Raw genomic sequence first — 25,896 nt, forward strand, 5'->3', positions numbered from 1 at the left:
ACTGAAGCCTTGCGTCCGTGCTTTTTTGCACACTGGCTGCGCTTAGTAGCTGCGTCGTGCACTGGCGTGAAGCGTACCATTATAGGGCGTACATAAGCTTTCCATCTCTTTCCAAGGCTCGTCCTTTCCTGTCGAAGCACGTCCTGCTGTTAATTCCCGCTGCGCAGGCAATTCGAGGAGAACGCATCCCAAAACCCATATACCGTGCACGCACCAACACCGCAGTTAATTGTTGAACACTTGCTGCACTTGAAATAGCAAGCATGGACACGTCATCGGTAGATTCGCTCACATCTGACAGACCCGTCAGACCCTTCTGCTTCATGAGTATCTAAATATTGCAATGGATGTTTCAAGCGGCATTTTAGGCGGACAGAGCAAGAGCTTCCGTCCTCGGGGATCAACAAATGATCCTATCTAACATGAGACGTTTTCCATTCCTTTCCCTTAGGACCATCTTCCCTTGGACTAATTCCACTGAAGCGTTTCCAAACGCCACTAACGCTTTTTCATAAACAACAAATTCCACCTGATCATGGTTGATACTGCACGAGTGCGACGGTAAACCTCAACATTATCCGAGGACCATCGTAGGTTCAAAATGCCTAAGATAAGAGTTCTACAATAGAAGATGATCTCTCTCCCAGTCTTCAGGCTGCCGAATACAGTGCTACAAATGCCTGGGTCTGATGCAGAGACGAGGCGGCCGCTCGTGAGTTGCAGCACTCGTCGCCGCTGCTCCTGGTGCAAGCCCAGAAGCAAGGCTACCCAATCCCGCTTTCGATGCAAGAATTAGCGCCATAGACAATTGGAATACACTTCTCTCGCCCTCAGTAGCCAACTTCCACTCGTGCAGAAGCGCGCGTACCAACTTCGGACAGAGCATTGTACACGGCACGCATGCAGAAATAGATGTGCCAACTGCACCCAGCGCATCCTACACACACAACTAGACTAGAAGATCGCTGTATAGTGATCTGCCCTGTAACCACTGCGGTGGCTAGAGCGAAACAGGGCGAGGGCATCGCTGATAGCAAGGATGCATGGCCACTGCTTAGGCATGAAGAACCACCTGTGCAACTACTGTCCAAACCGCCATAAGCACTACATATGTTACAGTAGCCTAAAATATCGAAGCAGAGAGAAAGTCTCCCATGTTTGGGTTGGCGAGCAACGCGCCCAGCTGGCGCTGGCCAGACACGTCACGAGGTCACCTGACTGCAGGATGACGCATCGGGCAATGCGACTGAGAACGAAATGGGAGACAAATGGACTAGAAATTAGGGCGTAATTTCGAAGAATGACATTATATTAAATTGTCGAAGAGGGTGAACACCTAGCCTTGCGGGGTCAAACCGGGAGGTGCACAACCGAACCCCCCTTGCTTAACGCGTAATGAGCTGGCATCACCGATCAAGAGGAAGGTAAAAACGTATCGAAGCAGCTTAAATAAGGCATTGAAGCCAAACAATGGCATATTCAAGGAGATGATAGCGGGTAGAGTCCGAACTACTCGCCTGGAAATTGACAGTTGCCGGCATATAGAAGGTAGTGGGAAGATACAAACACGCTACGAACGAAGTAGCAGAAGTCGGAAAACTATGGTGGCGGCTCCTTGTCACCTCCAAGAAATAACACTCAGCTTCCCCTCTTTGACACGTATTGTTTGTTTTGGGGCGGAGCTTCACCATATACTCGGCAAATCCCTCAGTATTGCACCACGGCACCACACAGTGGTTCTCAAGACAGCACACACCTACCAAAGAATCACGGAACAAGACAAGACAAACACTAGGCGTTCTACGCTTTTATGTGTGAATATCATTTACCTTAACTATTGATATAGCTGAAAATGCTTGCTTGCGTGCTAATATTTTGCACGCTGAAGGAAGCCGACCGGTATCAGTCCCGACTCACTGTTGAACCTACTAAGGGGTTCCCGCCAGCGCCTTTCCACTCCGGAGAGCAATTCATTCAAAATTCTGTTTGTTACATGGTTTAGAGCACCTCGTAACAGTCTTCCTACATGGTTTTCCCTAGAGCTTAGCTGCAAAACGTGTCAGACCACCGACGTGCGACGTCAGCAGTCCAGTTCGCGAGCAGCAACTCTGTCCTACACAGGCGAAGCAGGTTTCTGGAAACATGTCGAAAATCCCTAATAGTAAGCATAGATATATTGAGCTTATCCTGCAGCAGACGTGAAGGGAGACATTTTAGCTCTGAAAGAAATGCATTCGCGTATGCCGAAGAACGCGTGCGCGGTGCACACGTGGGGGAATACATGCGCAGCTAATGCTGTGCATTCTTGAAGCATTTGATCTCTAAGAGTTTGTTACACTAATGGCCATTTCCACGCCTCACTGACAATGCGGATGAAGGCGTGGTAGTTCCCTGCGGAACTGGCCCTTGAACTGCTTGCAGCAGGGTTGTGCGGCGACGTAGTGAACTGCGTCGAAAAGGCCATATGGGGGAGTTGACACCATGGAAAGTTGACTCCCCACAATGGGGTCACTTCTGCTTTTTGCAGGTGACTTCTTCCTGCAGCCTGGGAACACCGAAGGCGGAGGGGTCCCGTTCCTACCAAGTGCGGCTGCTTCACCCTCGGAAAGGAGACTCAGATTAACCCAGCCTGTCGCCGTAAGTGTAGCATGCCAAAGTTCCGAGGATTTCGAAGCACAGAGCCTTGATCTGGTCCTCAGAAGCCTTAGGACGCTGCTGGACGCGAATCCATTTAAACAGCTTCTCGTTGGACTCTCAGGTGGGGTAGTGTGGAGCAAGTACCATATTGCAACGGCGTAGTCTCAGCATAACATTAGCCTTGTGGTGTTTGTTATGGGCCACATTATGCGGTATCAATGCATCGTTGCGCCGAAGGCGAAATTCCCTAGTCTGAGCGCTATCGTTCCCACAATTATGTTTTGTGCGTGGACGTTGTGTGTTAGGCGGCAGCACTCCTGGGCCGTTGTACGCGGCACTCAGACAGACAGCCATTGCACATGCTGAGAGAGCCAAGGGCCAGGTCTCACCTGCGAGCGGTCAACATGGCTCAGGAACAACATCGCATCTAGCCATCGATTTTTCTCGCGTGAGCTTTTTCCTTGTTGATGAGCGTTATGTACCACCTACGCATCCAAAGTCGAACGTCCGCCTGGTAATGGAGGAGCTGTTTGGGCAAGAAGTCTGGAGCGATCCGGAAGCCGGCGGTGCTATGAAATTTAGGCCGACAGCTGATTCATGGCCCCACCCCAGCTTCGACTTCTCATATCCAGACACATCTCTGCCCTTGGATCAATGCATTGAGAAGTACAGAGAAGTGAGCTTTGCTTATGATCCAGAGAATTCGCCGCCTTGTGTGCAAGCGAAGGATTTTGCTGGTCCCACCACTATGCGATTGGAAGGCTACGCATATCTCGCGAGCGCTGCGACTGGTGGAGCTGCTTCATCTTATTGTCTCCGCATACTACAGATGGATCATATACGTTGCCTTCTCTAACTACTTGTGCGGGTTTGTTGCAGCAAGCATTTCTTGTCACTTGCATTGCTTTATCCCTTGGGTGTGCGAGCAGAGCTTGAGCAACTTGCTCTGGAGACACGGAGGTGTGGACCTTGTCCTCCTGGGCATGGGGGACGATGGCCACATCGCATCGATCTTCCCACCTCTAAGCACAGCTCAGTATGAGGCTGCGGTATGCCCAAATGTCATGGTGGTTCACTCTACTACTGACCGGTAAGATTTTTTGACCTGGTTTTGACCTGCCACAGTTCTCAGCTTTGATTTGAACCCTAGGTGCAACCTATGGGATCTGTTGTCGTGGTTGTTTTCCAACAGTTTTGACGTTCACGACCGCATCTCGGTAACTCTACAACTGCTGGCTGGAGCGAGCCGGAAGGTTTTTCTTATCAAGGGGGAATCAAAATTGGACACTTGGTTCCGAATGGAATCTGACCCGGAGCAAGTGCGTTGAGTCCCTGGTTTGTTTTTCTGTATGATGTGTCTTTCGAGAAGGGATTCGTGCGTATTCATACAGTGTAGCTGTATAGCAGTTGTGAGTGATATACGCTCCATAGTCCATAGTCAGCGCTGCAGTATTGCGGTTGTGAGTGATGTCCAGTCCCCACTTAAGTTCCCGGCCCTTGAAGTGATCAATAGCGGAGCGTCTTATGTTGTCTCTTTTCCTTCGATTGACGACTTCTCTAGAAGACGGAGAAATGCAAACCGCTCTCAGTTTCGGAAGCAGTCAATACTGAGTATGAGTGAAACACATCATCTGTCTGTCGTCGTCTTTGGCGCAAGTGGGGACCTTGCGAAGAGGAAGACTTAGTGAGCAAGCAAGCCCCAATAAACGCTGCTTAACTTAAAAAAAAAGTGGTGTTCGCAAGGGCCGAGCTGATGTGAAACTTTGGGAAGTTGATTTCGCAACAAACTCGTAGCTGTGCGGTGTCGAACTGTATTTCAGCCCCGCTCTTTTCAGCCTTTTCTGTGAAGGACTACTACCTCCAAACGTGCACATTGTGGTAGGCCGCTATCTCATGTTGCGCAGCTACACACCCGGTCAGGGCCTAAGTCACTAAGTTTCCGAAGGCGCCATTTTTGCAGTTCCAGGTGGTACTGGGGCGGCCTTGTGCACTGATTCATGCGCTTCGTCATTTGCGTTGCGTCTTTGCAGGGGTTTGCCCGTTCAAAGTTAGACTTAGGCGAGTTTTGGAAACAGATAGCGGAGCATCTTACGTACGTAAACATATCCTTTGTATTCAAATTTATGCAGTGAAGGATGAGCAATTAGGACTCAAAATTGTGGGTGTGTGCGCGCGAGACCGCTATCGTCTGTGCTGCGTCTTGAGTGCGAACTTCAGGGAGTTGTCCACTTACTTCGCACGCCAGGTGGCCCCCTTAAGTAGCAAATGCGAGGACCTTGTCCAGCGCTTTAGAAGCATATGCTCATACATGTACGGAGCCCTTACTATGCTTGCGTTAATTTCACCCTGAAGTGAAACTACCTGGTAGCTGCATCAGCACGTCCCAGGGGTTCCACAAGCATCGGTTGCGGGCGAACTTGGTTCTTACTACAGAAGTGGAGAAAGCTACGATGATGAGGTTGCACTCAAGAAACTCAGCCATCATCTGGATTGTTTAGAAGGTTCAGAAAGAAACAACAACAGGCTCTTCTACTTGGCACTTCCACCGCACCTGTTTGCTCTTAATGTGCGTTCAATCAGGAAGCACTGCTGGGCACTGAAGGGTATGCATTGTATGCACATTACACAATGCCTCTGGTGACGTGCTGCTCTAGGCTTTTATAGCATTTGCAGCGTTTGCATCGTCAATTCAGCCCTGCCTTTGGTCACAGCTGCCAGTGGGCGAACAAGTCCACAGACAAACTTTTGTCCCTCAGCATTCATCACAACAACTGTGGGGCTGGGTTCTCTGCTCTCTCAGGCTGGAACAGAGTGGTCGTTGAGAAACCATTTGGACGAGACAGTGAAAGTTCGGAAAAATTATCGAACGAGCTTATGGAAGTCCTTCAAGAGAAAGAGGTGAGACCACGCAAGCGCAAGTGAATATCTTTAACACTGGGCAACAGCCTAGGTACACTATCATTTGTACGTAAGGAAGACGTAAGGTTGTCCGCACGGAGCATTCTGGCTGGGGATTTTTTCGTCAGATATACCGCATTGACCATTACCTGGGCAAGGAGATGACTCTGTCGATCATTGCTCTGCGGTTTGCCAACGTCGCATTTAAACACGTACGCATTCTTGCCTTTGTGTGGGGCACACAAGCCGACTTAATTCAGTCTGCCCACAGACCGATCCAGCAAAGTAGCACCTTTTACCTCCCTATGCAAGCTTTGCGAATTCCCGTAACCATTGCGCATGACTGTGTGCGTGCAGCTCTTCCATAGGCACAATGTACGTTGCGTACGTATTACGTTCAAGGAAGATATCGGGACCAAAGGCCGTGGAGGATACTTCAATAGCTATGGTGAGGCCAGAGTGGGTGCTGCCATTGCCTGGTACTTGCACATTATGTTCAAGGCATACTTGCGTGCCTGGTACTTGCATATTATGTTCAAGGCATACTTGCGTCTGGGCACCCTTTTAAATAACTTGCAGGTATTATTCGGGACGTGATGCAAAATCACATGTTGCAGTTGCTGACTTTAATTGCCATGGAGCCTCCTGCATCACTGAGCGACGAAGACGTGAGAGATGAAAAGGTCAAGGTTCTGAAGCAGATGCCTCCCATCAGTAGGTTTGCGCAAGTCTAGACCTCACCAAATCTTGCCTTCTTAGAAGCACCAAGCAATCGCTTCTCAACTGTGCCAAAATACGCTTGTGGAGTACTTTGCATTTTTTTTTCGTGCATCATTACTTGCGCGCTTTCAGAACTGGAGGAGACAATCTTGGGACAGTATACAGCGTCTTTGGATGGAACACAACCAGGTTATTTAGATGTATGTTGCGCCCATTCCCTGGCCGGGTCGTTTGCAAGACCGCTTGTGTTGAAGCAGAATAGCTGCCTGCATAGCTGTATATAGAGCTGCGGATGCTACACTGCAGGACCCCGGGGTGCCCCCCGATTCTCGGACGCCGACCTTCTGCGCATGCGCGCTGTGGATCGAGAATGAACGGTGGCGGGACGTCCCTTTTATATTCAAGGCATGTTACTCCACATACCGAAGCCCCTTCACTACCATAGGAACAGACGAGTAGCGAACAACAGCGCCTGCTGCCTCTTTCCTGAAGAATGTTCTGTTCTACTCTGGTGCTATATCTATAGGCTGGTAAAGCTTTGGAGAAGCGCTGCACGGAAATTCGTATTCAGCTGCGCCCAATTGCTCAGTCATTTTATCCTGAAGAAGATCTTTCAGAGAACGAACTTGTCATCATCGTACGTAACGACGCCTGTTTACTGCGTATTAATGATGCCGTCTCATATTGATTGATCTCAAGAAGGAGAATGCGCTAGCCCCATATGCCTTGGACGCCTTTCAGCTCTTCAATCAACTAGGCATGAGATTGCGATGAATTGCACCTCTCTCAGGTACAACCCCATGAAGCTATTTACCTGAAGTTCTATACCAAGAAGCCTGGGCTTGCCTCAGGACTCCAGTTGACAGAACTAGACCTATCAGGTGCGCTTCTGCGCAAAAAGGGAATCGAAAGCTGCCGCATCGCAATGCAGCATAGTGAACTGACGTGGTGAAGAGCACAGTATATGCTGCATTGCGCAGTTCGCTTTCTGCCGTTTTCTGCCTGTTGCTGTGACATACAGTAATGGACCGACTGCAGGTTGATCGACTTCCCGATGCCTATGAGCGACTGCTGCTGGACGTAATCAAAGGGGACAGACAGAACTTCGTTAGGACTGGTCAGATCGCCAAGCTCTCGATTCACCACGCCGCAGCTTGCAGCAAGCAAGCTGCTGGCGTGATGAATTCCTTGCAACAAGCTATCGGACGTACAGTAGTATAATCCCTGTTTTGGTGTTCTGCGTTGCAGATGAGTTGCGCGAGGCTTGGCGCATCTTCACACCATTACTTCGGCAGATCGATGAGCCAGGGGTGAAACCGGAACCTTACCCGTACGGATCCCATGGACCTGAGTCGGCATACTCATTTATCCAGCGTTTCTACTCCTACCATAAGGAGGCGCGGTATCAATGGCATGCGAAGCACTGAAAATTGCATGGGGGGGAAGAAGGCGATTCCTGCATTTACCGAGAAGCTTCATTGAGTGGCCGCGCAGTGCTGCGTCCACTTCGCTTCGCAGCTGCTTGTGACAAGCTTTGGCCGGCCCCTGCATGATGTGAAGTGTTTTCTGGGGGCATAAGATTCGGCTGCGCAGCAAAAAAAGCATGTGCTACTTGGTCTTTGTAACCAACACCTGCTCAGTTGTGACGCACCAACGATCAAATTCCAACGTTCGCGAGGGGAGGAATATTAAATTATCTCGACAACGTTCCGTGACCCGGAGATTTTTTTAGACTGTTTGGATGCAGCGGCACCATTTGCTGCTCCCCCGACCTTGGGGACAAAGATACCAGTTGCAGTGAGCCTAACAGAAGTGGCTGTGAAAAAATATGGAGTGTTTACCAACTATGTGGTTGCGATCTGTAAAGTAGTTCGCATCTTACTGCGCGCATGGGCTGTGCTAGGCCTGCGCATCTTGAGAATGCCGGGTGAGCATCTTGAGAATGCCGAATTTAGGCTAAAAAAAGACCCCAGCACTTGTCCTGGAGTGCTAACACCCAATTTGTAAAGACAGCTACATGTGTTTAGCACGTATGCAGTAACTTCAGCTGAGCGAATAAACACTGTGTAGAGCTCGTTTGGGTTTGTTTGGCACTAATTACCATCCGAGTTTACTGTGAATAACGCATCGTAACCAGCAAAGACTAGATGCGTTTCACTCTGCTTGCACGCACTTCTCCAAACAAGGGTGTCTCATTTCCCCGGAAGTTGCTGCTGTACTGGGAGTCGGCGAGCTTGGGTAGTTTCGAGCAGTCCTACCAACTCCAGCAGCAGTCTGTTAACGGGGGCCTTCAGGCCAACTGCGTTCGCTTCTCTTATTACTGAACGCTCACACAGCACAGCGATGCGCACCTTTGCAGGCCCGTGTTACTGGGTAGCACAGGGGAATATATTCTTACCCTCTCCAGAAATATCTACAAGTTCCACTTTGCGGCCTTGGCGAAGCTGGCCAAGCGTTGAAGATATGTTTTCCATGGACGCGCGGGCGACAGTGACGGCAGCGGCACAAGCAGATGCCTGAATTACGAATGAAAGCAAAAAGCCCAACACTCCAAAGGACAATATACTCCGCAGTTTGAGATCACACCTTATGAAACGAGGCAGCTTAAGTAAAACTGCAGCTGACGAGGACGTACAAATGTCAGTGGGATCCCTTTCGCTCTAGCAACCGCCACGACCTCGGAAACCACAAGCTTCCTGAGAAAAATGAGTCACACGCAACGGGCAATGGAGTGCTTCCTAGCACTTATTTCAGGAAACTCTCACTGAGCTTCTACATGGTATGCAGTGCATCGACCTGGATGCGGCTTTATGCGCACCTGGCAAGCTCCATCCTGGGGTCGACGAGCTGACCATTGGCGCAGTTTAGCAAAGCAGCCAAGGGGTTGATAAAGCAGTTGACTGCTGCCTTTTCCCAGAGCACTTCATCCAACCGCTGATATGGTACGACTTCGCACGACACGCCTGCGCATGATACAGTCGTGTAACTACACAAAAGGGCCCGCCTTTTGCGTGTGAGCTACGAGAACGTTACAGCCAGGGCAGCTGCTAAACAGCGACGGGACGCAGCCATTAAAAGTGCAGTGCAGGGTACTGTGGGTTCATGCAAGTAGGCGAATGGTGATACCTCTGGCCACGAGCATTGCATGCAACTCTTCAGCCTTCTGGAATGCTCTTTGAAGATATCCGCATATCTTTACGTGGCCATTGCCAACCTTCTGAATACGCAGTGGCTCCTGAGAATGGGCATAACACAGCGGTCAGCACTGCACTCCTCACAGTGCTTGGACTCTTCCATGGACGCGTTTGAAGAGTGTCAATATGGAAGACCGCTCGGTGTGGGTGACAGAGCAGAAAAGCAAAGTGCCCCTTTTTGCAGCATCAATCGGGCCCCTGAACAAACTGAATCATTATTGAACCGTTCAGTCGATTTCGATCGGCAGCGCATGCAACCTCCATCTACACATGCCCGGTACACCCGTTAGAAGGGACAGCTGCCTGCTGGTAATAGCAAACCTCTTCAACGGCAGCTAGGGACGTCGGCATAAACACTAGATGGGGAGAACTGCCCTGAGCACACAGGAAAATCCCAAATTCTGGTTGAAACGTATGAAAAAACAAATAATAGCTCGATGTACAACTGATGCAATTGTCAAACTTACCTCGGACAGTAGCAGCCGATCATGCAGTGACCGTAGTATACGCGGTGATTTTAGTCCGTTTTGCACAGAAGCTACAGTCCCGTCAGCTCGTGCACAGCGGAATGCACACTCAGCTGCACAATCAAAAGCCACATGTGAACATTAGCATTGCGGTATTCCTTAGCTACTACATGTCGCGCAACACATTTTCACACAGGGCCACAACATCACCATTTCCAATGAAAATGCACAACCCCAGAATAACAAAAGTTAAATGCACAATTGTCGACCACTAAACGTTTTGGTGATCATGCATTTATCCAGCGGTAAGCCGTCCAACACACCTATCTCCTGAGTATCGCTTGAGAGACAAGCTATAATAACAAGATCAAACACACGACCAAGCGTCTCCGCTGCTTTCCGCGAAATCACTTTAACTGGCCGGCGCTCTTCCGCGCCTGTAGGCAGGCAGCCGATGTTGACGACTTCGTTCGTTAGCATGAACGAATGTTTGGCGCCCCCTTCGGAGTCACCCGGGTGTGGGCTGCTGGCTGATTGCACAACGCTTAGCAGTCCCTTCGCTTGGGTACAAGCAGCAATCAAGTCTTCTCTCGATGTACAGATAGTAACCTCTGTTCCGCTCATCTGCATCTGCTGCAGGACGGCACTGTCTCGACTATCACTGGAGGAAAAGCAGGGTGAACCTGCCATGATCCACGCAAGGAGCTGCCCCATGCGGCCACCACCAAACACACATACTTTGTATGGGCCTGTTTGAACGGGCTCGCCGGAGTGGGGCGAGGTGCCCACCGGCGTAGTGCCCCCCATCGTTGTGTCAGACGCATGAGAACTCGTGACGCCATTTCCTGAAGGTAACACCTTTGGCGCGTCTTCTGCTGCCAACCGGCCCGAGCACCTGGCATGCAGTTTCTCGGTTTCCGCTGGTTTCATGAAACTTGAATTGCAGGTTCTTGGGAAGGAACCTGCCACCACTTCAGCTCTGTAGGTCCCCACAGCCGAGACCGCAGCGTCATACAGGTTAGCGTATCTGAGAAGCATCAGCCCCGCAGGAACAGTCAATCGCGCTAGCTACGGTCTTGACCCAATGGGCAGGACTTTTAAGTGTAATTTAAAGCTAGAGTGTTTAATGCGACAGTGCAGCATGCAGCCGCTAAGCATTTCACCTTTTTGCAAATTTAAAAGCTTTAGTTCCGGGGCCGCATAGCCCCAGCATGTCGTGAATGACCAGAACCTGGCCGTCACACCCGATACCTGGGAAAAGCTCACGCAGCGTTCATTATCGTCGTAGAATTAGAGTTCACGGCTAGGGGGCAGACTACCATTATGCGAAATACCACTCCTGCAATACTCGCCCATACCAGAAGCTTACTGTTGACCGAAAAGACGCTCCAGTTGACATAATTTACTTAGTAAGACCGACCTGCTCCAATTCCTATTGTAGGGATGCGCAGGGTCTTCGATATCAGTTCCGCCGCCTCAGCACAGACCATCTCCAGGACTATGAGGGAAGCACCTGTATTGAAGAACACAGGCGTATACTTTTAGAGACTACTTACCAGGTTCAGGCTACAAGCTGGCATTAACTCTAGAGCTTCCAATTACATCCTCCCGAACCTCCTGGGAGCTGCCACCCTTGAGCAGGCCTACTACGTCGGAATCAGCGTCTAAGTTTACTACCCACCTGCATTCTGCAGGTCAATCGCCTCTTGCAGAAGTCTTTCTGCATCGTCTGCTGTGCTTCCTGTGCAGATGCAAAGCGTTTGCTGTGCCACTGGCATCTCCAAAGTCACGCATAGTTTATGCACGGCGAGCCTGCACGAGCACTGTCAGTGTATTATACTGACCTGTGCTCGCAAACGATGTGGCGGTTTGTGGGAGCAAGCCAATGTGGCAACATACTGCTGCATGCTTCTGCACCTCCTGCAAGACATGTGAATGCCCCACAGCAACGAGCAGAGATATCCCCGGTTAAGCAACAACTGCAAAACGCAAGTCAGCGAAGCTTTCCCTGCTTGGCTATTGAAGCCCCCCCACGTGCACATATTTTGCAATCGTGTCCCAATGGAAAAACTTGCCCTAACTATCTCCGGATGGTTGCCCTCTAGCTTAACCAGCTGAATACCCGTCGCCTGGACTACCTTCACAGTTGACGCGACAGCTTCTTCCGGCGTATTATAGGTGCCGTACGGAAGGTCGAACATCACGAGGGATCGGCGAGAGCCTGCACAGCAACTAACAAGGGATGGACCCCAGTCACGAAAGCCTCTACACGAATGTTCTACACGAATGCATGTGTATCACAGGATGTTCTAACGGCTACTCTTCTTCCCCGGCCCCTAGATACTGATGCACATAGTCACCTCATGCAAGCCAAATAGCTGCATTCACCTAAACAATGCTGGTGCGATTACACCAACCCACCTTTTACTACGAGCTTGGCGAACAAAATCATGGTGTCCAGATCAACAGCTGTTGTTCGAGGTTCCCCTGCATACAATGGGAATTGACTCGCTGAGACAAACAATTGCGCTCAGCAGATCCTAAGTGTTCGTCCCTGCAAACGAGGTCAAAAGCAGCATCTGTTCTGGAGCCCACCTAAAACAACATTTGCGAGAGAATCGCCAACGAGTTGGATATCGACCAGCGCATCGTCTGCAACGCGCGCAGTAAATAAGTCGTATGCCTGCACAGAGCATTTGGTCAGGATGTGCTGCGCTTCCTAAGCGTGTTGGGCTCCATATTTTTTCCTCCTGCTAAGTTTTGCGGCGAACGGTGCAGTAGGCAAACCAAATTGTATAGTTCTAACCTATTCATCTATTCACGCATGAATACTGAAGCATTACCGCGCAATTCGTGAACATAGGCAAGAGTTCGACTAGACTTAATGCAAAGAACTAGTGCGTAGGTCACAATACCGCACTGTGCACATGACGATTTTCTCTTGACGCCTCTTTTTCGCCAGGATTTGAGCAAGTGTCAAGCGTTTTATGCCTTGGAGCTGAGATAGTGATGTACATGCTCCTGGACCCCAAGTACTGTCATCGGCGTCGCCTCCGGATGCAACGTAGAAACTGCTCATTGTCTCGAGGGAATTCGCGCACACTACTAGCTGCGGGCTCCAGGATCTTCGCCTTACAAGACCACGTCGTGTAAGGAGATGAGGCAAATATCCTAATCGGCTCGAGTAGAGGAGTTTTCAATGATGGATCTGTCTTCCTTTGGCGCTGAGGGGCGATGAGCCCTCCGTTGTTTCCACCCGTCGTCTCAACCCTAACGTTTGGACAGCAGACATGCAGCCTTCCACGTATGCCGATGCGCAAGGCTTGTTTTTATATAGGGATCTTCGTTAACGGGTGCCTGAACTGCCCCCACAGGATAAATTCGCCGAAAACTGCTGCAGGGGCTGCATGTAGCGCTGGCCGTTACACCGTGCGTGCTAGTCAAAAAGAGTAGTGGCACATTACAGGGGGAGAATAAGACAAAAATAATTGTAATGTTGTTGCTCGTATGAGTTTTCGTGTGCTTTGTGCTAACAAGGCTTAACAAGCAGTACTGAGGACCGATTGAAACGGTTGTAACCCCCCGTGGAGCGCCCCAGGGATTCGGTAGTGAGTGCGCAATACAATAGGGAAGCTTTACTATATCAGCTAGTATATTCGTCTCTCTTCTTAGATTATAATTCGCACTTCTCAATTAGGAGCACGCTTGAGTCACGTATAAGCTCGTCGTTAGGATCACTCACCCAGTTACTGACAGTCGTATGTAACATAGATGCCTGCCTGGGCGAAGGCGCAGCCGACTGACTGAGGCAGCCTAAGGCGGTGCCCCGTAGCCGACCCCTGGGGTCACGAAGGGACGTTACCGATCTCGGCTCAATCCAGTCCAAGATTAATATTCTCGTATTTTCGTAGACTTCACCTATGTGCGTGAATTTGTTTTCGTGCATCTTTCACCATTCCGTTACTTTCCGCATCTCTGCTTTTTATCTTTGGTCTTCCGACCCATCAGACGCATACGTCAAACCTGGGCGTTGGCTTGTGTGTGCGTGGTCTAGATGCCTACACCTACATTCAAATAGTATTCATTTAAGAACATTTTGCCGTATTGTTTGAAGAAAACTTTAGCTCACCCTTTCAGGAGGGAGTATTTCATATTCCTATGCCCTGTCGAGCCCCCGGGCACCATACATCCAGTATAACGGTTGCACTGTGGCCTTAATCCAGTTGCAATGTAGGCAAAGACTTAAAGCAAGAGTTTCCCAAAAGCAGCTGACCTCCTTCCCCTGTCCCCAGGCCTCCTGGGCGTTGAGCAGAACCAGCTAGCTACGAATTCGATATGCATTTCGCCGCTAACATCACCTCTTCAGATGATTTTGCAATATCAACCAGTTCATACCTCTACACAGACTTATCTATATTTAATTCTGGGCACAATTAATTCATCCGGGTTCGGGTTCTTAATTATAAGCAATTGTAATAACTCGCATTAACTCTGGCTTCAATTAACTAAATTTTAGCCAAATGCTAGCTGCTGTGGGGAGGAGGCAGCGTGAAATGGGATTGCAGCGCACCTTGCTGCGGCTGGTGAAGCAAGCCAGCCACACGCGCGCTCACAAGGAAGCTTCAAAGAAGCTTCCTTCGCTCCATACTATACCCCTGAATACACTTACAGAACGTTTCCATGCGCTTGCACGCAACCTGAAGGCTCCTGTGCTAACTGTCGACAGACCATGCTACAGCTGCCCTTCCATAGGCGGAAAGCGCGACCTCGTGTGCCAGTATCCATGTAGAGTGCGGTAGGTCTGAAACGTGTCTCCTGCTGCTCGTGCTGCTGGTCCCGTTGCGGGTGTTGCTCGCCGTGCAGTGCAACTCCCCCACCCCACCCCCCGCTCCCCTTTATCTTCCCGCGGCATCCACTGCTTCTGCTGAGAGTTGCACTTCACCGTTCCCAACGGCAATCAGGAAGATGCATCGCTTCCTGGCGGACGGACCTCTATTGTGTCATCGTGGGAACGCATCTGCGCCATCCACTGGGTCACCCACGACAGGCCTAAGATTATCTCGTGGTGTACTGGCCATATGTAGAATCCCCCTACAATTTTTCTGCGCTCTGCCTTGAAACTAGAAGTGCACTCAAAGCCCATATTTTCGCCGATTTTTTTGTCCCGCTGCTACCATCTGCAAAGCGTAGCCTCAGGAACTGCGCCATCGAGTGTACGGAGAGGTTGCATCTCCTTCGCCCTTTGAACATCGTGTGTATAGAAGGTATCAGCGGAAACCGGTAGCTATGTACCAGCAGACAGAGATAGTTTGAGTAGCTTCATCTTGCTTTTGCAGCTAAATTACTTCGTTTGAACGCGTCTGAGTTACAAAATCCTTGTGGGAAATATACATATTGCGGTTAGCGAAATGAGCGAAATTAGTCAGAAGAGCTGGAGGTCCCCTACTAAACTCCAGGGGTATCACACCAAGCCTGCTGTATTGTGCCTCGCTATAATGCGAGTGTGGTGCGAGTTTCAATATGAAGAAAGTGCCAGTATTAGCAAGCAACACTAAGATAAGATATATCTAGTTGCCTGACGGCTAGGTCCGCCGGAATTCCCTTACCGCGGATAAACCGCAATATCAGGATGCCCCCGGGAGTATAAAGAGTAACCAGACGCGCTCGCGACCCAGGGCAAGTGCTGCTCAGGGCAGCAGCGAGCCATCCAACGGTCACTCACAGAAACTTCGGCCCACCTACTCTGTTTTTCGGACACATATAAATTTTGGAAATCGACTTACGTTGATTGTTTGTTTTGCGTGACCATTCGTATTGCGTCAGGATCTCGTTGCAGTTCGTCGTATACAGGCTTCGATTGGACTTACCACCGCGGCAGAAAGATGGCCGGCATGAGGGCGACTGATACCTTGCTCTATTGCAGGTTAACTCTCTTTCGGATAATTTGTAGCTCAACTACCTTCATCTGAAGTTAGAAGTTCTACTTTACAAATCCTCAGCCAAACCTTGAGTTCCCCTGTCGAACCGTGGTTGCTCACGTGGTGTTTCCCGTGGAATGAGTATCATGATACGATTTGAGCCCCTACTTGGCTCATGACGCTGGTATGTGCTGTCTTTACTTCTAGAAAGATATGAATGTCTCGAAATACTGTATCCACATCCTCCAGGAGACCGGGTAGTCCCCTACCAAACCCCAGGGGCACTACAACCACCCCCTCAACCCCGCTGCCGGCGCGCCCAGATCTAAAAAGGGACATTTTTTTAAACAATGTAGTGACATATATGACTCTAGGGTATTTTCTGTCTCGATCCTAATCAACCGGTTTAACATTTCAGTTGGCAACCCCAAAAGTCTTATCGCTACGCTCCCCCCACTGTTGCTCGCAACCCAGTTGGGTGTTACGAATTGGCTGGTTGGGGGTGGTGCTGGCTGGTGGCATTCAGAACGATCTGCAGCAGATGTTGTTTTGTTTCTTTAATGGGTTAATTATCACTTTAGGGATTTTTGCTTTAGCCTGGGTCTGCAGATTGGAGTCTCCTGCGGCGTGTGCCGCAGTACTTTCGTTGCACAGTTCTACCAGTGAAAGAATCTTTCGTTTGCTATACAGTGATTTCCTTCGTCTGTGTTCTGCAACTTCTCCCTCATTGCTGCCAAGGCTTGTCTTTAAATGCATCACAGTGAGTGAGCCGTACATCAACTCCTCACTTTCCCTGCCGGATGGTTGTCTGGCGCGCAGTGTGCAGAAGCTTCTGTTTCTCAAGTCTCGCGTCCAAGGCAAACAAAGAAGAATATTAAATTTCATCGAATAACTTCATCTTCAACTTTCTACGAAAATGCTGGACTCGGGTGGCCCCCCTAGCGAGTGAGAAGGCAATGAAGTAACCTTCGTGCAGCGGTGGCCTCCCTGTGTGTCTGCGGTCAAGCTGGGGGACTATCTGCTTGGCGGAGGCCGCTGCTGTGTGCTCAGGAGGTTCTTGAGCATAAGCTCTCTTAACCCTTACGTACACCGCTGGCAAATTAAGGCGCGAGTGGTGGACAAGAGCCCGTTGCAAACGACCAAGAACAACAGCAAATTCTTTCATGTTGACGTCACCGACTCTGCGGTAAGCCCCTCTTTATTTTTGCAACGCATTTAGCTTCTTCATGTCGTTGGCATTTTTCGTGGCTGCGTGATGTGCTTCGACAGCTGCAGGGTGACAGAACAATGCATATCTCCCCACCATCGCACCCGAACACTGGTGCTTCTTAGCCGGCCTTCGCATGCGCCTCCTTGCAAATTGCGCGTACCTTTTTGCAAAATGGCGTGTCTAAAAGAAATAGACTTGTGCTCTCCTTCCTTTTGCCGCAGGGCGATCTCATCCGCGCCAAGTTTTGGGGGGACGCTGCCGAGAAGTGGCATGGGGCTCTCGAGAAAGGCAAAGTCTGCCGTGACGCACATCATCTATTGCTTGCAACACATGAAATGCACAGCAGGATCGACATGTCCCTTCTCCTTCTGCTGCATAGCTGACATTGTAGACAGCCCAACCGCACCAGCACGCATTGCGGTTGTGCACGCTATTCTGGCCTGCAGGTATACTGCTTCTCCCGCGGCAGAGTCAACGTGGCTAACAAGCGCTTCTCAACTCTAAGCAACAACTATGAACTTTCCTTTTCAACGGAGGCGGACATCAAGCCGGCAGAGGACGACGGGTCCATTCACGCCAAAAGAAGGCAAGTAGTCGACCTCAGATTTTGTGTTAATGCTGGAAGGTTTATGAAGAACGTCCGTCTTCCAGGATGCCCTCTTTCCCTTAATACGCATTGACCTGAGCTCCCAAACGTCTGCTTTCGCATCAGCGTAGGCGATTGATGCTGAGCTGTTCGGCGCACGTACGGGGGGGTTGGGTTGCGCAGCTTGTGCTCAATGCCTCTCCGGACCATTTTCAACTCCACGCGAGAGTGTCCGTTTCCTACTGACGTTTTAGCCGTCGTCGTTGACGTTCAGGTGAGGATCGGAAGATGCCTACAACCTTGAATAAGACAGTTGCAATTTAGCACCAAGCGATGATCTTCGCTGGCTTGTGCACCGTCTGTGGCTGCAACCGCTTCGCTGAAGAGTGCGTGAACAGAAGACTTTAAAATGCTGTTTATGAGGCGGAGCGCTGGGTGGTGTGTGTGGGCTCAATGCAGCCGATTTCTTCTGTCACCGCGAGGAGCAGCGGAGAGGAACTCAAACGCCGTGTGTTGAAGGTCCGGGACAAATCCCAGATGGAAATGGAGATAAGCCTGTGGGGCGAACAAGTGAGATGTCGCACACTGAGTCAGTTCTTTCTGTTGGAGTGTCTGTAAAACACTACCCTTGTCCATCATTGTTGGTACAGATACACGCCTCTGCGTCGGACTGTCCGTGCAGCGCAGTGTGTACCGTAGAACATGTTTGCTTTTGCGTTCTTACCTACCAGCGTACGTACGTCTTGACGGCTATACGCTTTTACGGATAGGGTAGCATTTGTCTGGTTTAAATGAATCTAATGCCAGCGGTGCCCTGGCCCGGCAACGAATGGATTTCTTGCGTCTACCGAGGCTTTGAGTTCGTCGTCTGTTGGAAGCCCTGTTCTCCTATTGCGAACAAGCCGAACTTTTCAGAAGGCTGTGGATGTTTCTGCATAGGCCAGTGCAATGCAATGCACTGCAGTTTTGCGACACTGTGATGGATGTGCAGGTTGACTGTATAACGGAGACGACAGCCCTTCCGCAGGTCTATGGACTCACGGCGCTCAACATCCGAGACTGGCGAGGGGCCAGGAGCGCCAGCACAACAAAATCGTCCCAGATACTTAAGGCCGGCGCAGGTCTTCTTTCTGCGGAGGAAGAAACCAGTGCAGCAGAAATGTTGCAGTGGTACATCACCGTAAGGCTAACACGGAACCCTGCTTTCCGCTGCCCAGCGGGGACTACCGTTCCCTCTTAAAAAGAATGCAGCAACAGCGGTCCTCACAGGCGCTTCAGTTCATTAGCAGTAGTAGCACTAGGTATGAATAATAGGAGCAGTCGTAATAACGGTTGCATCCGCAGAAGGTGCAGCAACACAACTACTGGGCGCCTTCAGCGGGTCTTGATAAATCAGGGATGCGGATATGGGGCTTCTGTACTTTGTCCTCTGTATCCGCAGACGGGCAGCAGTCTTTCTTTCCTCAGTATGTCCCGTGGGGGGCCGTTGGGTGAGGGAGCGCCCAGCGAGAGGAAGCCCGTGCAGGAAATGGGCATAAAAGAAATCAAAGACAAAAATGAAGTAAGTGCCTTCAGGCGGCGCATACACTGCAGGCTTTTCTCTTGGCGCTGCTGAACTGCAGGGCTTAGGGCTTTGGGTTCGTGGTCTAGGATGTAGGTAGGAGTGTCTCTCTGCAGTTGCGCGCTCTACGCTGTGTCCGCTGCAGCCTGGAATCTACGCCTTTGTCGCTCAAGTTCGTCGTGTGTACTGGAAGCCGCGGCAGCAGCAGCAGCAACAGGGGCAGCAGCAGCAGGATATCTACACATATGCTGCCTGTCCCTCATGTAGGAAGAAGCTGCACGCAGATACACTGAATGAATATTCGTGTTACCCCTGCAACACAAACCACGTAAGCCGACGCAATCCCCCATACGTTGACTTTCCGTCCTTACACAAAAGCAGCGCAGCTGAACAGGCGATTTCCGCACCGCATCAGATGAGGAAAGCTGATATGTGCAGCGAACGGGCTACACCCGCTGCTTGCTTGTACTTGCTGCAGGTGACACCTGACTGGCGGTATATGTTGCTTGCTTCCTTCATCGACAGCACTGGCTCTTTGAGCTGCAGATGCTTCGCAGATATGGGTAGCTGATGCGGAGCCCCTTGCCCTATATTTCTGCTGCTGCACCGGGTACAGTGTGTGTCGGCACAGTTGGATTTGGCTGTAGGGCAGCCCAGATTTCTTGTGTGCAGTTTTGCTGCCCCAGGGTGCTGTTGCTGCTGCTGCTGCCTCGCAGGGCAATCCCTGCTAGGGTGTCCTGCATCTGAAGTGCGGTGTTGGAACACGGAGAAGAAAGAGGAGTTCTTTGACTGGCATTCCATCCTCAAAGTCGGTAGAAAGGCAGAGCGTTGGCAAGCAGTATTATTAGGCTTTAGGAAAACGACTCGTGTAGCAGTTTGCTAGCCGCAGAGCCTAAAGATAGCTGGCGGTGTCTATTATTTGACTGCAGTGTCAATTTTTGGTGTCTATGAGTGCGATATGTTTGTTTTCGGCCTCTAGAGCTTCTTCAGAGTTACGGTGAAGGCGGAGTTTGATACGTATAACGGAGAGCAACGCATGCGTTATACTGCGCTTCGGGTAGATCCCCTGGACCAACACAGCTTCGCTGTGCTGCTGCACCAGCAGCTGAAAGCCGCAGTATGTTGCCTGCCTCAGTTGCTGTTTTTGCTGCCGTTGTTGCTGGCGTTGCTGTTCATGTCGTTGCTGCTGAAGATTCGCCTTTCAAGTGCATGCAAGTGCGCGAGCTGCAGAAACGGGTGGCCCCTACTATTGTCCTACTATTGTTATGTCCATCGCACAGGTTCCGACGTTGACGGACTTCGCTGCAAGCAAGAAGGCAAAGCTCGAGGTAGACTTGAGAGGCAACGAGCAGTACAACAGCAAGCGTGTGTCTGTATACATTTTGCTTGATTGCACCATTGCGCTTCACGGTTTGCTGCCTATGCTGCTACTCGCAGGAGGGAGACACCGAACTACAGCCCGGCACGAAACGATCTTTAGTTGAGGCCCACTGACCACGATGCTGAGACATTGATGGGCAGTTTCCATGCATATTTCGCCTGCTTTCCACACCCTGTGGGACGTTCGCAAACACGTCTGCCCATCATTCACGGGCAGGGTTGTACAAATGGCCACTGCAGGACGAACGCAGGTGCCCAGCTCATGCATGCATCCCAATCCAAACTCCTATCTGCCTCATACAGTTCAGAAGGATATGCAGCCTTCATTGATAAAAAGAGATTAATTGCTGTAAACACACAGTAGGGGTATGCCGAGAGTTACATGCACTTAGATGCGCACACAGGAGGCCAGACGTTGTGCAAGTCAGAACATGCTTCACAGACAACCAGTCGGTGGCCCAGGGGCTCGCAAAAGACGTGCTCTAGTGGCCCATGACATAAACTCCTCTCGTGCTCTAGTGGCCCAGAGTCTAGTGGTCTAGAGTCTCGTGAACGTTCGTGGGTATGCACAGTTGGCAGCCGAAGCGCAGCCGACACTGCACACGGGCCGCCATCTACAGACTGCGCTAGACAAGGGCTAAATGCTAGATTCCCCATTGATATATGTATGAGCTGGCAGTCGTAACTGAGCAAAATAAGGAGAAAAGCAGGTTACAATATCCTTCCCCCTTATGCACCCGGGTGCACGCGCCGCCCCACAGGGTGCGCCGACCTCCGGTGGAGCATCTTACCCTCCTACGACCCCCGGGGAATTAGTGAGAACATTTGAAGCTCCCAGCATATCCTTAGGACGGAGGTGCGAGGAGTAATTTTTTTCTCGCCCGTACGGTGGTAAAACTTCGAAAAACAGATTAAGTGTGTGGCCTCGCTTGATGGACATGGGCATTGAAGGGTCACCACCTTGAAAGCCAGAAGCTGCCAATGAGAACAACTCCCTTGCACAGCAGCCACCTAACGTGCTTGCAGCCTCATACCTGTTGAATGCATTGTTGGCCAGTGCAGTAGACGTCAAGGAGGTCGCGGACGCCGCTCCGTCGGCGACTGTCCGTTTGCCTCTTCGAGACAGCCATTTCGCGCTCCCCTGCCCCGAGTACCGCAGCGGAGTGGGAAAATGCTTTTATTGAGGCAGTCGAGAAAATTGAGGCCCCGACGAAGGCTGACATGTTCACGGCGGCTCTAGCTAATGGTTGATCTGAGGAAACCTGAGCTCATACCAGTAACGAACACTATGTGTGCAATTGTTATGAAGGTCCCGAAGATAGCTGACCCACAATATTGGAATATGTTTAGGTCGGCCTGAGTGGCACCGAATCTTCAGGGCTTATAGTTAGAACTGCAAGATGAAGCGCAGGACGTCCCGTCGCCACCGTGGTATGCTTCACGGCTGGAAGCGTAACTCCTTCTGCGATCGCAGCTCTCCGGAAGACGGCGTGGCGCAGCAGATCGAGCCAACTCTGGGAAAAGCAAAACGGAGCCGTAGGGCTTCCGGTGGGCAGCAGCATAGACGCAAAATTAAAATGCGCAGTCGCAGCAGTCGTATGTTCGTTGACTCGGGGCTCAGCCAGACAGCGAATCAACAGATCAGGAGAAGATCTATAACTTTTTTAGGAATACAGAAGGGGTTGTCATAGTGCATCAGGGGGATGTCTCGATAGGGAGGCACTTTGGCTACGGAACCGGAGACTATAACAAAGGTTTTCCAATCCACGCGACATTCAGCAGATGCCCAGTTCCTCCGAGCCTCTTTCGAAGTTTTGCCCTTTCTTAGGCGACGAAAATAATCAGTTCACAACAAAGCGTTTAGCTACGGGCTTAGGCTTCTGAAGCATACAGACCCCTAAACCGCTTCTCTCTGAATGTCCACGAAAGACATACATTCTGCGGAGGATATGAAGCTCATATCAACTGTTGTAAAAACGCGAGTTTGTCTCGTTTCCTTTAGATCCTAGCGCTCTGGTGGCTCGATGACGCACGCCGCTCTAGCTGCTGGGGGTCCCTGAAGGCGCAGTTTCTCCATACATTTCCAGAGCGGCAGACCCGAGGCTTTTCGGGAGAACGCACTTGTGTATATCACTGCGATGGCAAACTGAGACATGCAAAGCCTGTACAGAAGGAACCGTAGTCACAACCGGGAGTGTCAGTATCAGGCTTCACCATATAACTGACGCAACACAATGGTGGCACTTAATATTAATTACACCGGGTAGAAGTGCTGAACGCATCTCACCGTTTTAAACTAACGGAACGCTCAATACGTTGAGGCTAAAAAGAACTGGACGCGCTTGCCGCAACGACTAGTTTGAGCTCAGCTGCGTCGCGGTGCGGGGGCAGTGGATTACTGACGTCAGACAGAGGGAAGCCTCAGAGGGTATCTGGAGTATGGGAGCTTTCCGAAATCAGCGGCTTTCGCAGATCTCTAGGGGAACAGACTACGACAGAACTGAGGAACCATGAGTATGAGAAGCAATCGATAGAAGGCTACATCGAGAAGTATCAGCTCATGGTGAGCTGAAGCACGTCCGTAGAATGCAAGTTTCTACGTCTATAGCTCATTGGTGGACGTCCCCATGTGACCCTGCACGCGTTGTGTTTGCAAGCAACCCCCAACAATGATTTGTCTACTTGTTGCTGGTGTGCATGCATTGTGAATTCTAGCTGCGGGGCAGTCTGTAACTGACTCGGCTCCGTGGAAGGAACTAATGTCTCAACTGCCGGAACACTCCATGGCAATGGAGCGCGTACGCATCAAAGAAAGAAGAATACCACTAGCACCCCCCTAACTGAAGTAGTGGAAAGCTCCCTGACTGAGTTGAGGGAAAGATGGCTTGCGAATGCCCCGCAAACCAATTACTATTGATTCTGTGAATAAATGGACGCCCAGCGAGAAAGTAAAGGGCAAAATCGTATGCAGAATGTAGCCGGCGAGCCTAACTCTCAGAAAGCGGGGAGCGTGGACCAAGCGGCGCATCTGGTTCTTTTGCAATAGGGAAGGACACACAATACGAAACTGCAGGCACACAAAAAGTGCTCAATAGCCAGCAACCAAATCGGTGATTAGGACAGTGCCTTGGACCCAGTACCGCGTCTAAGCCTGCGACACAGTCCTGAGGCCAAAAGAGCTGGCTTTCACACGGGCAGATCCTCTCCGACCAAGCCACGTTCTTATTCAAGTCCGTATTTATGGCCAAGGGTTGCTGGCGTTACTCGATACAGGGCGAGGAGATAGACCCTATCTGTCGATTCGTTAGCTCAGTTCCTGTGGCTGCACTTGGCCGACGACGGACAAGAAACGAAGATAGGTGACCATATTGGCATAACGTGCGGGCTCAAGTCAGGGGGAAGACTAAAACATTTACGGGGAATGTTTCTTTAAGCCAGTTCACGACCAGATAACCCTAGGTACGCAGCAGCTGAGACAGTAAAGGGAGTGCATGCAGTCTCCAGAGTACACAATTAAAGTTCGGGGGACAGGAAGCAATGACAGAGTGCACCACCCAGCACTGCCAACAGCATTCGCATCCTCTTCGGGAAGATGAGTGGAATCAGTGCCACAAATACGCTTATTCGATGCAGTTAATGCCAGCAAACGCGAGCGCAGTAGAAAGCAGACTTCTCCGTTGTACTGAATAGCAAAGAGATTCCTGCGGATCGGCTTCCCTCTGGGAGCTATTTGCATCGCATTAAGCTCCCTAGCGGACCCGGCCGAAGCTATGTTGTGAGTTATAGCTGTGTCCTATATCTTGAAGTGGATATTAAGAGGCCAGTACACAAGCTGCTAAGATACAACAAAGCTCACCCGTCACCTGGCGGGTCAGGAGGCAACCTAGTGTTGGCGCATAAAACGGATGAAAAGTGCCACACGTGCCTCGGCTTCAAGTCCCCCACCAAAAGTACAGTGCAGCAAACGTTTCCGATGAGCTGGGTCTACTCACTACTTGGCCATTCACAGGATTAATATTCTGATCGGTCGATCTCGTTGACGTGGAGTTCCGTCGACCAAAACAACCCCACGACTGGCACATGGCAGGCGTTTACGCCCTCCCTCACAAATTCTATCATGCCCGTATGGCCGCTTGCGACGGTGGATGAGCCTGCTGGATTGCGGTAAAATGCTAAACTCAACTTCTTGGCTATATGCATATCGAAGACTCCCCCTACTGGTTGCCTACCATCAGTTGCAGCGAACTGCAGTTCAACGCGAGCTCGCATCATCGCATGCAGGCACAACCAAACCGAAGTTTGTTTCGTCTACGCGGAACCCCAACAACAATATGGAATAAACACAACTCTAGGGTGCGTGCCTAGGCTGCGGCGTATCCCTTATGCTAAGCTTCACTTCCGACAGGGATCGACAGCGACGTCGAGGAAGTAGTGGAGGGAGCAAATAACCCTTACGAGATCATACGTGGCAACCTAGTCGGTGGAGTGTCTTGAAAACATCGTGGGAGATTTCTGCGATGCCATCGGGTGTAAAAGGCATTTTCCATTAGTTTCTTGTTTACATGCTTCGAGCCCAGACTGCTCGTCTCTACGGCTTCCTACGTGAGAACCAAAGCTTTATCGGGACCCCCGTTCCATTAAGCTCCAGGTACACAAACATGATGGAGCATGCTAAAGTGTCTGACCAAATACGGAGATGCCAAATGCAGACGCTGAGAAGTGGCTGTGGCAGCTAAGCAGCATGCTGAAGAGGCGAGAACTGCGCTTGCAGTTATTCCAGTTGTTTGCACTTGCTTGTGTAGATCCGCATAGCATATGTTACTAACTACTTTTAACTTCTTTTATTTCAGTTGCACTAAATGACTAGAAATTGTTCTTCACAATAAGAGTCAAAATCTATAACCAACCGTACCTTCCATTTTCTATTAGCATCTGACAGAAGCTGGTATATATATGAGCAGTTGTGTGCGAATTTGCATTTTAGAGGCAAGAATGCGTATAGTAACGGAACATTCCGCGCGGCTGGAGTTTTCATTCAAAGTGGCTTGGGAATGCATCTCAACGGGGCCCCCTTGCTAAAGGAAGTACAGCAAAAATTAAACATGCACAGGCTCCTATCCACACATGCAACAAGTGTAGTGAATACGCATTACAATTAAGGACCCAACTGCAAGTGTAGCAGCTGCGCCGCGCTCCTTTGTTCATTCCTTCGTCCAAGGGCGAGCTCCTGTAGGTGGCCAAATTTGAAATGTTTTGAAATGTGCAGAATGGAGCAGTGATTTATACATAAAGTACTGAATTTGAACGCACTTATATTAATTATAC

General features: G+C 50.4%; 3 protein-coding genes across 3 annotated transcripts; 2 read left to right on the plus strand and 1 right to left on the minus strand.

Annotated features, from left to right (window-relative positions):
- Positions 1-2,142: 2,142 nt before the first annotated feature.
- EMH_0034120 (Glucose-6-phosphate dehydrogenase, putative) lies at positions 2,143-7,682 on the plus strand (the record flags this gene model as incomplete). Its single annotated transcript, XM_013493967.1, has 18 exons — positions 2,143-2,161; positions 2,528-2,758; positions 2,943-3,313; positions 3,567-3,727; positions 3,830-3,956; positions 4,113-4,321; positions 4,458-4,515; positions 4,668-4,729; positions 4,855-4,947; positions 5,071-5,240; positions 5,438-5,535; positions 5,664-5,747; positions 5,893-5,983; positions 6,115-6,203; positions 6,782-6,892; positions 7,046-7,136; positions 7,277-7,372; positions 7,504-7,682. 18 exons carry the CDS (start codon positions 2,143-2,145, stop codon positions 7,680-7,682), a joined length of 2,340 nt encoding a protein of 779 aa, XP_013349421.1.
- Positions 7,683-8,447: 765 nt separating this feature from the next.
- On the minus strand, positions 8,448-12,933 carry EMH_0045230 (3-methyl-2-oxobutanoate hydroxymethyltransferase, putative; the record flags this gene model as incomplete). Its single annotated transcript, XM_013493968.1, has 15 exons — positions 8,448-8,575; positions 8,654-8,771; positions 8,891-8,951; positions 9,074-9,218; positions 9,382-9,490; positions 9,771-9,824; positions 9,917-10,029; positions 10,240-10,943; positions 11,080-11,167; positions 11,337-11,429; positions 11,598-11,657; positions 12,039-12,137; positions 12,338-12,403; positions 12,512-12,568; positions 12,837-12,933. 15 exons carry the CDS (start codon positions 12,931-12,933, stop codon positions 8,448-8,450), a joined length of 1,992 nt encoding a protein of 663 aa, XP_013349422.1.
- Positions 12,934-16,750: 3,817 nt separating this feature from the next.
- Positions 16,751-20,685, plus strand: EMH_0056340 (replication factor-A C terminal domain-containing protein, putative; the record flags this gene model as incomplete). Its single annotated transcript, XM_013493969.1, has 13 exons — positions 16,751-16,779; positions 16,885-17,020; positions 17,266-17,337; positions 17,491-17,609; positions 17,814-17,904; positions 18,090-18,200; positions 18,622-18,810; positions 19,072-19,191; positions 19,337-19,454; positions 19,908-19,999; positions 20,171-20,308; positions 20,472-20,519; positions 20,629-20,685. 13 exons carry the CDS (start codon positions 16,751-16,753, stop codon positions 20,683-20,685), a joined length of 1,320 nt encoding a protein of 439 aa, XP_013349423.1.
- Between the last annotated feature and the right edge of the window lie 5,211 nt (positions 20,686-25,896).

The sequence above is a fragment of the Eimeria mitis genome, genomic scaffold, assembly GCF_000499745.2.
Source record: "Eimeria mitis Houghton genomic scaffold, Emh_scaff1, whole genome shotgun sequence".
NCBI lineage: Eukaryota > Apicomplexa > Conoidasida > Eucoccidiorida > Eimeriidae > Eimeria > Eimeria mitis.